Raw genomic sequence first — 13381 nt, 5'->3', positions numbered from 1 at the left:
CGCCACAACACGACCCACAAGCCCGGTGCCCGTCGCCAGCCTGGAAAGCTCCCAGTACATTTCTTGCCAGTCCTAATTTCGCAGCCTTGTTCAATAGCTAATGCCACAAAAGGTCTGCACCGACAACTCTTCTGGCTGAAGGACAGGAGGAGGAAGGCGACCCAAACACGATGGCGGCTCCAATGGAACAAAGCGTCACTCCGTTGCATATGATCGGTGAATCACCTCAATGGATGTACTCACCTCCTCAATGGATCGACTGTCCATTCTGTACGGAGAGAACCGTGATAAATGTCGATACAGAAGACGCCACCTTGCAAAGGTGAGCATTAGCCCGACGATACCTCGCACGCTATGGCACGACTAACCCGATGATCCCAGGTGTGGCGCAGGACTATGCTGCCTCTCCTTATTCTGCGTATGTGGGGATACCGAGTACACCCACTATTCGTGCTCGAAATGCCATAAGAGGGTTGTGACGAGGACTGACGACTACGATATGCAGGTCTTTGGGCCGCAAGGCCCCCGACTGAAGCGACACTGAAATATACTTTGGATTGAATTGTTTGGTTGCGTAAGAATAATGAACCCTTTTGCATGAGGAGCGTAGTTGTATGAGCCTATAAAGGTCAGGCGCAGGCGTACATACAAGTAGCTTACTTATCGTCACGGCGTGTGTGGACCGATATAAAGAAAGCTTCAGCTATACCCTTAATAATGGAAAGTTATGAAAGGACATGTGAGCTTAAGTTTGGGTAATATAAGAATTTTTGCTGTTCTATGGCATGGGTCGGCGACAAGCATAAAACACGTCAGAAGTGAGCCAGCAGGACTGGTGTTAGTTGATCAAAATAGCGCTGATTACACGTCCAGTAACCTCGATGAAGTTTGAAAATCCCAGGTTGACGACTAGCCAATTCGCCCTGCCAAAATCTCATCATAAACTATCATGAACGGCATCGATTTCCCCTGGTGAGGGTATATCCTAGGTGGACCAAAGTAGGAATTTTCGTCCTCAAATCCGTTCCTATCGTGAAGCTGTTCGTAAATTACTTTAGTCAATCAAACCTACCTACCTCGTGGGCCAAACACATCTAGATGCTTTGTGAAGCTTCAATGAATGCAACAGGTAACAGTATGATTGTAGGTAATGCATAGCATACAAATTATGTAGAATACTCGACGAAGAAAACAAACCTTGTTTATGAAGCTCAATACATCTCAATCTTTTCGCGCAGATAAAACATCCATGTCTGGATACCCATGATTGAACCTGCTGCCCATCTTGTCGTAGTTAAAATTAGCTCTTTCTAATTGATGTCGGTGTGCTCTAATAGCCGGCGACATCCTTGATCGGCAAACTAACGCCATGCGTTGCGTTCGGGCAGAACAACCAATCAGGAAAAGCTTAAATGGCACACTGCGTCGGATCGCACCTTGACTCATACGCTCAGAACTTCAAATCCAACCTTTTCTTCCACAACCTGTTTTCGTGATGCCTTGAAGGTCACGGCCATAGTCGGGTTTGTTTAATCTGTAGCGGAAGGACTTCGCGACCGCTATGAACACGTAACAACCATCTCCAATTTACCACCCCGACAAACCCATAACCTTACAAATCAAGTGAACGATCCGCATTGGCAGCGACTCATGACAGCCAGACAGTATACGGTGGCTTTCACAGGCGGTAAGGTCCTGTCACCACTACCCGACCAAGGACTCTATCCTGCGGACGTGCTAGTATCCCGCGAAGGCACTATTGCCTATGTCGGCCTCGAGAACCGCGACGAGATTGCAAAATGCCGATGTGGTGATTGAAGCGGAGGGAAAATGGTTGCTTCCAGGCTTCATCTCAGCGCATAGCCATCTATGGCAGAGCAAGTTCGCCGGACAAGCCCCCATTGACACGGTGGCTGAGTGGGGAGACGGTATCTACTCCGAAGTCCGCGTGTTGCCAGCATCCGAGTTTTGTGACCTCACAATACAAGGCGCAAGAAACCACATCAGAAGGGGAATCACGACTGCTTTCAACTTCACGTTCTCCGCCCGATTCCGTGAGGGCCAAACGGACCGAGCCCAGTTCGAAGGGGCTCTGGACTCCGGTATCCGGTTCTTCCATGGGTTCAACATCGGAGCTATCAGGGAAACATGGACTCCAGAGTTAGCATTGAGGCGTGCTCGACTATTTGTAGACTGGGCGTCTACCTCCAACCACTCTGATCAATATCTCGGTACCATGATTGCACACCACGGCATCAACTACGATACGGATATCAACACACGCATGGAAGCTGAAGTCATGCGAAAATTGGGCCTAGGAGGGCAGATCCTTTACTTGGAAAGTCCCCGGCCGGTCCATGTTGATCTGGAACAATCCCGCTGGGAGTGGCTCAGAGATGCTGATGCGGTCAACTCGAAGCTTATCCTAGGCCATTTCCTCCATCCAAACCCGACATTCTTGACGAGGCTGCCTCAGCGGGGCTCATAATGAGCTGGAATCCAATGTCCAACGGGCGCCTCCGGTCTGGGATTGCCGACATTCCCAAATATCGAAGACACAATCTCCCGATCGGCATGGGTGTAGACGGAGAAGCGAGTAGCGACCGGAGCGACCCGTTCGAGAACATGCGTGTGGGCCTGTACTCCGTAAGAGGCAAGTATGAAGACCCGTCGGCGTTGACTCCTCAGGACGTCTTTCATATGCACACGCTGGGTGCTGCGGATGTTTTGGGTGTGGTTGGTAAAGTCGGAAGCCTTGAGGTCGGCAAGCTGACGGACATCGTTCTCCTTAACCCTCCTCATATGGGTCATCTAGGGGATCCCGTATCGGCCTTTTTTTTCTCGTCTGGGGTTGAGGATATCGAACGCGTGTTCATTGGAGGAAAGGAGGTCTGGCCGCGGACTCCTCCACTTGCGGAACCCACAAGCAACTGGCCGGCTTGGGAGTTTTGATTCGCACAACACACAGAGCGACAACCAGACAGAGTCGGAGTTGATGATAATCAAGAAATCCTTCATCTCCCGAACTTATTGCGGATGTCAGCGAGCCCGGGGAGAAAGTCTTAATCCCCCGGGCTCGGCCTTTGTAAATCCGAAAACTTGAGGCGGTCCCGCGGCTCAAATGATCGTCACGCCACAACCCGACGTTGCGGTCGAAAATGCTGGGGAACCTAGCTTAACCACGCTGACTCGCCCGACCAAACTGATTTCGCTACCAATTTTAGACTTTCTTCTTAATTGCCTTTAAATGGATCAGACAAGCCATTTAAGGTTTCCCGACCCGTGATACAAGCATTCCACTAAACTCGAGACGAGAATTCTAATCCACTACGTTGTTGGTGCAACTTTAGACGAGCAGCTTTCGAAACTTCTACATTCTATACGCGGCTTTTACGACTGCATGCTTGCAGTGACGTTTGTGTAACAGCGCCCTATTGACGCCTTTCAGACTAGGCTGCGATCTGCAAATCTGGATGTCTCCGCCTAAACCTGACGACCATTCTGCAACTTGCTCAATCACAATGACTCGCTATGTTGCTGTTGTCAATACGAGTCAACGCTTCAGTGAAGACATCGCCAAATCTGATCCACAGATGACTTGCGCCCCGTATCAGCCAAAGGAGCCAAGACATCTGCAGCGGAGCAGATGTTGATCCCAATACTCCAGAGTCGTCTTCCCCGGACTCCACGCAAAGCTCAACAGACAAAACAGCATTGCAGACCATGGTTCATCTGAAAGTATTAATACGGACCAGAAGCGCGACCAATTGACAATGAACTTGCTCACTATCACCTTCAAACACTCAAACACTTCCAACTTCTAGACACTCCTTCAACTTCAATATCAAAATGCTTTTCCAGCCAACTCAGCTCGTCGTCCTCGCCCTCGGACTCCTGTCCGCCACCGCGACCGCTGCTCCCACCGAGATTGAGCAGTTGGAGGGACGCGCCGAGGTCAAGGACATTGGTGCTTGCTACAGCTCCAGGTTCACTTGCGCCTTCCAGGGATGCCTTGCTGGTTACACTTGCTCTCAGCACACTGGAGGCACCAGCTACTGCTGCGTCAAGTGGGGTTGTAAGTCACGACCTCTGCCCTACTACTTGTTGAACACAACTAACGCACATCAGAAACTCGCATATTTATGCTTGATTACCACACTTTTTATAGCCACACGTGGTGGCTTCGAACTATACAAATGATACCAAGACCAAGCCTGTACATACTCTAGAATATGGTCTAGCTAGTAATCTGCCCTTGAAAGGCGCTTCAGAACTCAAACCGCTGAGGCCCTGCGATGCAAACCCATGACTGCGGGGGATTCATTTCTCGCAATTGACCCACATGGCTGACTACCTGACAATATGGAATGACTCCCCACTGGCACCTGTCCTGGAATGCGTTGAAGATTCACGAGAGTCAACCTAAATGTTAAGGCTTTCATGGGTCTTGCAAGTCTTCGTCTCTCCGCGAGTTTTCCTGCTCCCACCCCTTCCGATCATCTTTGGGCATCCTCACAAAGCCAAAGTCCAATACCAATGCCGCCGCAGACAGAGCCATAGCAAAGTACAAGGCGGCGCGAAAGCTCGTGACTTGACTTGCGCCATTCTTGATAAGTTGCGACTCAATGGTTCCAGCAAAGCCGAGGCCTAGACTGTTTCCATAAAGATTTAGCGTACCGATCAAGCTTCCGGCAACGCCCTGCTCTCGCTTTCCAACGCTGTTACTGGCTATGATCTGTGCAGCCACATAAACGAAATCAGGACAGAGAGATCCGATGAAGATGGAGGGAAAGGTCTGTGCCCAGTAGATTTGCTGCTCCGGCATTGTTGCCAGCAGCAAGCATGACACGATGGAAGCCAAGATCCCGATTGCCATGATGCTCTGCGCTTCGATGCGGGGGATCAACCACGCCGCCAGTCCAACTGACATTGAGGCGCCTACAGCGTAGGGGATCCATCCTATGGCCACATGAAGGACCGTCCAGTTTCGTAGGAGTTGTTGCCAGGCGACCATGTACCACAGGCTGATGCCAACGGACATGTAAGTGAGCAATGCCACGAAGATGAGGGCCGTAAATGTCGGGGCGGCGAAGACTGTCAGGGGCATGATGGGATCCTTGGCAAACTTGCTTTCCCAAACCATGAAAGCTGTAAATAGGAGAAGGGACACGATGAGGGTGGAGATGACGGACGGAGAATCCCACCCAATGGATGGTAACTGGCTGAGTAGTTGTTAGAAGGCGCTTTTGAGAGAGCTTAGTTATCAAACTTACTTCCAAGCGAAGTTGAATAGCAGCAGGCCACCAAGACCGAATACGATACCTAGATAGTCGATACTGCCCCCCTTATCCACAGGCTCGTCATGTGGAAGCACAAGAAACAGGGATCCAAACATAACGGTTCCCAAGATAGCGCTGTTCTTTGTCAGATTGATCCTGTCCACCCATGGGTCAGAGAACTTACATCACTATGAAAAACCATTTCCATTCGGTGTACTCTAGAAACACACCTGCTAACAGAGCTCCAACGAGTGCGCCGCATGGTGGTGAAGCTGCAAAAGCGGCAAGCGTGACGTTTCGGCTCTGTCCCGGCGGAATCATGATCGTGAGGACTGCGACCGCGTTCGGCATGATGATACCTCCGCCGATTCCGGTCATGGCCCTCATAGCCACAAATGACTCGTAAGTCTTGCAAAAGGCGTTTCCTAGGGAAAAAACGACGATGATTCCACCACCGAGAAATAGCATGTTCTGGTGACCATAAATGGCCCCAAGTCGGCCACTTATTAGGACGAAAGCGCTTTGGGTCAGTCTAAACACAAGTCTGTCAGCTCAATGCATATTATTCGGGCGTTTAGGAGGCAAGACGAACGAGTATGCCGCCCCCATCCAGTTAGCCTGCCCAGGTCCAAACTCTCGACCGAGCTCAGCGCTGAATTGTAATCCACCTGCAACGGTAGAGAACATGGAGATAAACTGGACAATCGTCAGCGATTGTCAAGCACGGCGGAGGGCAGCCTCACTTGTGTCAAGTTGCAGAGTATCACCAGACATGTGATGACAATTTGTGAAGATTTGCTAGGTTGCGGTGCCGTATCGATCTCAAAAGTGGCTCTCTCTACGGGAGGAACCTGTGATGTGGCCGTGGCCACGCGGTCGATAACGGAGGCCTCGACGTCGCGAGATGCATCTTTCGTATCCTGTTCCTGAGAGACGCGTGGTAGGATTGTTGTTGATTGCATAGCTTGACAGATGCCTGGACTCATTTAGTGTAGTGTTTCTAAGGAGCAACGAGGTATGAAGGCGAAATACGCAGGTGCGGTGCTCCCTTCGCCGTCTTGGACTGTTGCTGGGCTTTTTACTTCATTCCTTACTCCAACCTAGGAATTAAGGACCAGAAGTTTTGATTATGGTCAGTCTAATGACCAATTCGAATAATTCAAAAATGACCTAAGACGAGGCTTGTCTATCTGTATGAGGTAGTGGAAGCCTATGGCACAGGAATGCTGCATTTGGACCACAACGTTTTATTGGATATACTGAAAGGACGTCCCAAATGGGTTAAAGTTGCCGATACACCAACGAACTGGATGTTGACTATGAGGCGGGGAAGCGGGGCAGATATCCCAACAATACATGCAGCCACACCGGCGGTGCCCAATACGAGCATGCTGCGTCCCAGGGTGGTAGGATGACAGAACTTGCTGTAATTCTGCCCAGTTATCGTCGCAGTCGATCGGTGCCTGTCTACTTCTCGCGGACGAAACAATCATCAACGCGTAATTAGCATCCTCATTGTGGAATTCGTTGTGATAGTCAAAACATCCAACAGTAAAACTCCGCGACGCGCAAGATGTCCGTTTGCTCATGTATATTTCCTTTCCTACTCTTCATACAGTCGTCAAGAGGATCATTGGAGCACGGCATCTGTGATATAACTTGAGTCTACCAATAATGATCACCAGGCATCCCTGCAATGGGAATTCTGGGACATGACGGAAACATCACGAATAAGAAAGAGAGTCATCGAGATAATAATTCTTCGTGTTAAGAAATCATATGTTGATTAAGAGGCGACTAAACTAGGTCCACAGGGACGTACTTCGACCAGTCTCCCTTCGCCTTGAGGAAGTCCAAGGGTTCCATGTGCTCAACCGCTCCTCCGTAGGGCCTGCTGACGTACCAACCGAGGAATCTCTGGATGCTTTCTGGAAACGTCTCAAGAACTTTAAGTGGAATGGCCAAGTACTGATTCTCCTCCTGGCGGCACCAGCCCGGAGTGGAGAAGGCGCTAAGAAGAACACTCGGGGCCGAGGTATTGTTTGAGGCCACACCGTAATAAACGGACCCCAGGCTGTCGAAGATTGTCAGTAAGCATATGATCTTATGAAGTCTCAACCAACGGGTATGTGGACTCACCAGAGAAGAGCATCACCCTTGCGAAGCTCCACGAGCGTCTCATCGTCGTCCGTAGGGTCGCGAATGTCGTTCCATCTGTTGGACCCCAGAACCACTCTGATAGCTCCATTGTCCTTCGTAATATCCGTAGCGGCGTACGCGATGCCAAAGTCCGTCTCGCGCTTTGCGGGATGTTTGGTGTGGTGGCACTCATCTTGACGGCGGAGACCCCACCCCGGAAGGCCGGGTTGCGCAGCCAGAGCTGTAGTCATCGAGACCTGCGGCTCGGCGGTGGAGACGGTTCTCTCCTTTTCGTAGTAGATCACACAAGTATCAGTGAGGAGGCGTTTGGTGAGTTCAATGTACAAAGGATTCATCAGCATCTCGGTGGTGAAAGTTGAAATCTTGCCGGCGAGACCATAGACCCGGCTGTTAGAGATGGTGCCAAGTTCGGACAAGGCTTTGTCGACAGTCTGGACACTGGCTGCGCCTTCGATGATAACAGCTCCATCGCCCTTGATGGCCTCCAGGACGTCGCCTGCGTAGGCGCTAGGGGAGAACCGTTTAATGGAAGCCATATTGTCAAGAGGGGTTGAGTTTGGAAGAGCTTAGTGAGACGCGGTAGTCGTTGCGACGAGAATGCAAGCTTGAACTTAGGTCAAGGTATGCTGTAGTTTCAAGCGGATGTTTTGGACATTTGGGTGCTGTGATATGAATCATTTTATAGGACCGGAGGCTGTTTGGCGGACCCAGACGGAGAGTTGTTATCTTCAATACTTCGCAACTTGGTGCCAGTCTAGCAATTGTCCAGTGTTTCCTGGGCACAACGCGGAGCTATCGCTTAGGTCTGTTGATTCACATCGCCTTATCAATACCAAGCATGGGTCTGACTTGCGAGGCCTTACAATATTTCCGATCAATCTTTCGTTTTTCGTGAAGCACCTAGTCTTGCAGATGAGTGCGGGTGCTCAAGAGCCAGGGGAGGTGGTCTGGGCCGGTGTTATCGTAACCAAGACCCGGTTCCTAGCCTAGCATTGCCGCTTTGGGAAGCGCAACCGCGTAACACGCAACAGGCCGGTGGCGTCCCCAGGTACCAGGGACATCCCGCACTTCGGACAGACTAGCCGTGCAAATCGAAGATTGCCGTTATTCGTGAATCTGTGCGATTAAGAGAACGATAAATAATGAGGCTTATTCTGTATGAAATGACCTGTGAGAACTCCACATCATCAGCTTGCTAACCGCCGCACAATACAACCCATCAATTGCTACCTTACTAAGACATACATCAGTCTCATTGTCAACATGCCCAACCCTCCTCACCAGGCCAAGAACCCGGAGATCACCTCCCTCCCGGCGACTGCTCCGATTGAGGAGATTGCGAATGTCATTCGGCGAGATGGCGGCATCATCATCAAGGGTTTCGTGACCCCAGAGGATATTGATCAGATGGATGCAGAGTCTGCTCCCTGGTTCGAGAAGCTAAGGACGCTCAAGTACGAGGGTCACCTCTTCCCCCCCTCGGACCCTCCTCTCAGGTATGGCAGTATCAAATCTTTGAACAGACCACTTTTGATCCAGTTACTGAGTTTGCTTCCGTAGCAATTTTGCGGGCAAGTCCAGGACCTTCTCCCACAAATGCATCAATCACCCCACCTACCGCGACACCGCAAAGGAACTGCTACGAGAGGTTTCGTAAGTCTTCCCATCACGCCTTCGATACTTTGCGTGTAAGTTGATGTTGACCCATGCAGGCGCCCATTCCGTGACGGCAAGAGATACGAATGCGTCTCGAACCCTGTTCTAGCAGTTTCGGAGGCCTTCTCTCGCGGCAAATCTGCCGCTCAGCCCCTCCACCGTGACGACATGGCCCAACACTTTGACCACATTGAGGGCAGTGGCGAAAGCAGTCTGCTAGGTCTCTTGGTTGCTGGCACCGTAAGTGAAGTGCCCGAGGTCCCCTCTGACACTGGGAACGCCACTAACCATCTTGAAGCGCTGCATCTACGAGAACGGGGCGACTCAGATCATCGTTGGTTCCCACAAGTGGCCCGAGGCTGATCAGAGGGGTCCTGCCGATCGCTCGCTCTGCTCCACCGCGGAGATGGACAAGGGTGATGCTGTCTTCATCATCGGCAGTGTCTGGCACGGTGCTGGTGCCAATCAGCTCGAGAACGAGAGAAGAAATATCTACTCGTGTCACATGACCCGCGGATCGTATCGCGCGGATGAGAACCAGTATGTTGGCATCCAGCACGATGTCATCAAGACGTACGAGCCCCAGGTTCAGGCTCTTCTGGGATACTCAATCAGCGAGCCGTTTTGTGGCCATGTCGATATGAAGGATCCCATTGAACTTCTCGGCAGCAAGGAAGACCCATTTCAGTATGGCACCTTTGAGGGCAGGCCTCTGGCGACTACCGTCGCGGCTTGAGGTAATACGGGATGTCGGGCTGGAACTGAGATAGATTGAGTAATTCAAATTTGACGTTCTGAGACTTTCACTATCCCACATGTTCTGGTCTTAAAGAACCTTAATCCAAATGTACTTTAAGGTCTAATTATCTTGTCCAACTGCGATCGGGTATTCAGAAACTGCCGATGAAAGTAGCATTGGATTGCTAAAGTAAAATATTCAATTCCATCCCCAGATTTTCCATGACAGTCCTCCACTTGGCCGTGCCGGAGCCATCGCTGTCGAAGGTTCCCCAGAGACTTTGAAGCACTAACACTATTGAAAGTGGTGCAGTGAACCCCAACGTAGAGTGCATCTTCTTGAACGCATTTTCACAAGTGGATCTCGCAGTTTCCGTCTGCGCATGAATAGCAATCATGAAAGCCGGCCAAAGACATGCTTGAAGCCAGGACAGCTTCTCAAACGCCACCAGAGATACTTCCACGCATGCTTGAATCCAGGAACTACTGGAGCTCAGACCATAGATCTCATGATATACATAACACAGCATGCCTTGCTTCCAGATGCTGTTAAAATGTTGAGTATCATCCATGTACCCTGGAGTCACCGATGCAACACCTGGCTGCCAACCTTCGATCTTTCTCACCACATCCGCTACCTCGGGCATCATTTGCAGAAGCTGTTCAGTGCTGTCGGGCTGAGACTTAATGTTATGGACAGCGATGGAGAGATCGGCGACTTCACGAAGCAGAATATGCATGCTATAATCTGGCATATTTGCCCACCAGTGGTGTTGCTGGACCATGAGATCGTGAATAGTGTTGAGCCGAGGTTCTTGGACTATAGAAGACATGTTAGAAGAGACCATGGAGCAGGGGCAATCATACTCTTACTTGGGAGTATCTCAAGGGGCGCGAGATCATCCATCATTTGGAGTTGCTGGGTTCCTAGGAGGAGTGTCCGCCCCATCGTCGACATCCAGTTGTACTGTGTTTGCACACACTTCATCTCAGAGCTGACCTGGCCTTTTGATCTTGACAGACCCTGTTCCAGCAGTCGACGGCATCCCACCAACTTGGAACTCCATGAATCCATCCCAGTTCCAATAACCTGGGATATATTGTCAGTTGAGTGCCCGAGATACTGAGACCCAAAAAATAGCTTACGTCAAAGATAATCGACAAGAGAACTGTAGCCCCTAGGCTCCAAATCTCTTCGTCTGCCTGGAGCGCCTCGCGAAAAGAGTCCCTCATATCTGCTCGATAGGTCTTAATCGTGTCGTGGGGAAGATCGCCAAGTTTAGTTAGATGAAGGGTCGATGCGAAAAGGATGGCGTTACGGAGGGGTCGAGAGCCTCTCGCCAATGCCCCGTACACGGTCTTGTATGGATTGCGGTAGGGCTCCACTACCGGAAGAAGTCGTGACGCAAGATTGTCGAGAACTTTAAGGTCGTCAGCACCAACTTCGGAATCAAAGAAATAACCGAATAGGCGATTGAAGGACATCTTACAGTGTTGCAGGAGATAGACTTCCGAAGGCCGACTTGACCGAAAGATGGCCAGTGGTGGACTTGTCGAGCGCACAGGCCTCTGATCTCTGTCCACGATTTTGCCATCGCGTGCTCGCTTTCCGACTTCATTTGCTATACCATCGCCATCTGTGCCTGTTCTTTGTGTGGGTTGTGCCAGGGCGGCTGTCTGGAAACAGTCCCACGGCATGGTTGAGAACATTGACTCGTCGAAAGTGGTCCAGAGTGCCGAACCTGCCTCGATATCTTCGGGACTTGACATCCCGGCCAAATTTGCATCAGAATATACTTCCCACCACCTGTCCATCACACACTTATCTTTGCCCCCTGTTGGGGTATCTGCGTGATCGGTAGACTGGTTGGAAGATGTAGCAGAAGATGGGTCTATGCTTGCGTCGTCATCCGAAGACCGCCCCAAGTGATTCTGTTCTTCTGATTGCTCCTTGCGCAGTGTTTCTTGGTCATCAGCGTTGGATAGGGTTATGGGTGAGTCGCCAACGCCGGCTGATGGCGGGGAAGCACAAACCACAGCAGGGGCTTTGATACTGGGCTCGATAGCCGGGATGTTCTTCTGCGGTTGAGTGGCATTCTGCGGCTTTGGCCCACTTGCCGCCTGTTGCGACTCGTTGGGCTGTTTGCGACTGCGGCCTTGCCTTGGACGGGATTCGTTTGGTGCTCCTCTCACTATCTTTGACACCATCTGCATATGTCCATGAGGCCCGCCGCGCGAGGTGAAGTCTCCTAGTTTGACCCCATACCCACCGCATTCTACGCCTCTCAAATGACAGTTGAAACACCCCGGTTTCCCTTCATCGCACTTTTGATGCCTCTTTCGGCAGGTCCAGCAGCCTTTGTTGAAGGTTAGTAGGGTTGGATAAGGAGCGACTGATAGGTAAGGCGAACCGCTACTGGATCTTCTGGTGTTCATGGCTGGTAAGGGGGCGATTGAGTGGGATCTGGGCTTACGGCGGCTCGGCTTGATTCTGTAGCTTTGTGTAGAGGAATGCTGAATGTATGTTTGAAGTTGGCATCCAGAACGGCACAGAAGCCGTTTCCCAGAGCCGGATAAGACAATATCCAATACGGGTACACTTGACGCAGCTTCAGCCCCATGATGGCACGCTAGGGCTACCGATACCCGCTGAGAACGGATACAGGGATGCTTATCAACCCCGCGATCCTGTCACAAACTAGGTTGCTTGAACTCATCCGGGGTGTAATCATCTGGCCAACAGATAATAAGGGGACTTCGTAATCTTCAATGTTCCAAATGACATTGGCCGTTGAGAAGCATTGCCCCAGGAATTGGCATAATGCGCAGCCAATCAGAACGGCTGCAAAGCCTTTTAGCACTGAACGGCCACACATGGTTTCCCCTAACGCAGATAACATTAACGAGATAAGCATGCAGCATCCATGGATCCTGCTGATAGCCAACTGAAACCTGATCGGGACTAGCTTTCGCAGAGTTCACGCCTGTGATGCCCTAATCCCTTTCCAGTAAAATTAGTGCTATCCCAACGAGAAAACGTCCATGTCGCAGAATACAACGAGCAAGATTGCTAACCAGCGCTCCCCGTAAAGCAATCAAGTCAATTATGAGGGTCAAACTTAACTTAATTGCCACATCGCGATACCATACTTGATTGCTTATAATTAATTATAAGTAATTACTAAGTGAAGCTATTTAGAACCCCCTAACAGTAAAATTACACCCCTCTTATACTATTACCTTATATATTAAAGCATTTCTAACGTTTCTATTTTTATTACTAGCCTCTATAAGGTTTAGGTAAGAGATATAGCACTAAATACCCTCTTATAGTTAGATAATTATAAGGGTATTACTAAGATCTTTAATACTAACCTACTTAGCTAAGGATATTCCTCTTTATAAATAAACTACTAATTAATAGGATTATAGTTAGCTTACTTTATAAAAGTAAAATACCTCTTTAATTTATCTATTTCCTTATTATCCTCTTTTTCTTTAAGTATTATAGCTTTAGTTTAAACCTATTACTTAAAGTTATCTAGGTT

At 50.0% G+C, this 13381-nt stretch overlaps 4 protein-coding genes across 4 annotated transcripts; 1 reads left to right on the top strand and 3 right to left on the bottom strand.

Moving 5' to 3' along the window:
• Window positions 1-4438: 4438 nt before the first annotated feature.
• On the bottom strand, window positions 4439-6241 carry CGCS363_v006048 (putative MFS-type transporter; the record flags this gene model as incomplete). Its single annotated transcript, XM_036637897.1, has 5 exons — window positions 4439-5222; window positions 5274-5414; window positions 5464-5811; window positions 5872-5975; window positions 6023-6241. The coding sequence occupies 5 exons, from the start codon at window positions 6239-6241 to the stop codon at window positions 4439-4441; spliced, it is 1596 nt and encodes a 531-aa protein (XP_036496544.1).
• An 835-nt stretch (window positions 6242-7076) lies between these two features.
• On the bottom strand, window positions 7077-7975 carry CGCS363_v006047 (Uncharacterized protein; the record flags this gene model as incomplete). The annotated part of the gene is made up of 2 exons (XM_036637896.1): window positions 7077-7353; window positions 7419-7975. The coding sequence occupies 2 exons, from the start codon at window positions 7973-7975 to the stop codon at window positions 7077-7079; spliced, it is 834 nt and encodes a 277-aa protein (XP_036496549.1).
• A 727-nt stretch (window positions 7976-8702) lies between these two features.
• Window positions 8703-9831, top strand: swnH2 (Dioxygenase swnH2; the record flags this gene model as incomplete). Its single annotated transcript, XM_036637895.1, has 4 exons — window positions 8703-8935; window positions 9000-9092; window positions 9152-9335; window positions 9394-9831. 4 exons carry the CDS (start codon window positions 8703-8705, stop codon window positions 9829-9831), a joined length of 948 nt encoding a protein of 315 aa, XP_036496548.1.
• Window positions 9832-10018: 187 nt separating this feature from the next.
• CGCS363_v006045 (uncharacterized protein) lies at window positions 10019-11318 on the bottom strand (the record flags this gene model as incomplete). Its single annotated transcript, XM_036637894.1, has 3 exons — window positions 10019-10653; window positions 10707-10923; window positions 10980-11318. The coding sequence occupies 3 exons, from the start codon at window positions 11316-11318 to the stop codon at window positions 10019-10021; spliced, it is 1191 nt and encodes a 396-aa protein (XP_036496547.1).
• Between the last annotated feature and the right edge of the window lie 2063 nt (window positions 11319-13381).

The sequence above is a fragment of the Colletotrichum siamense genome (assembly GCF_013390195.1).
Source record: "Colletotrichum siamense strain Cg363 chromosome Unknown KSG_Cg363_contig04, whole genome shotgun sequence".
Taxonomy (NCBI): Eukaryota; Fungi; Ascomycota; class Sordariomycetes; order Glomerellales; family Glomerellaceae; genus Colletotrichum; species Colletotrichum siamense.
This window is presented reverse-complemented; position numbering and strand designations above follow the sequence as displayed.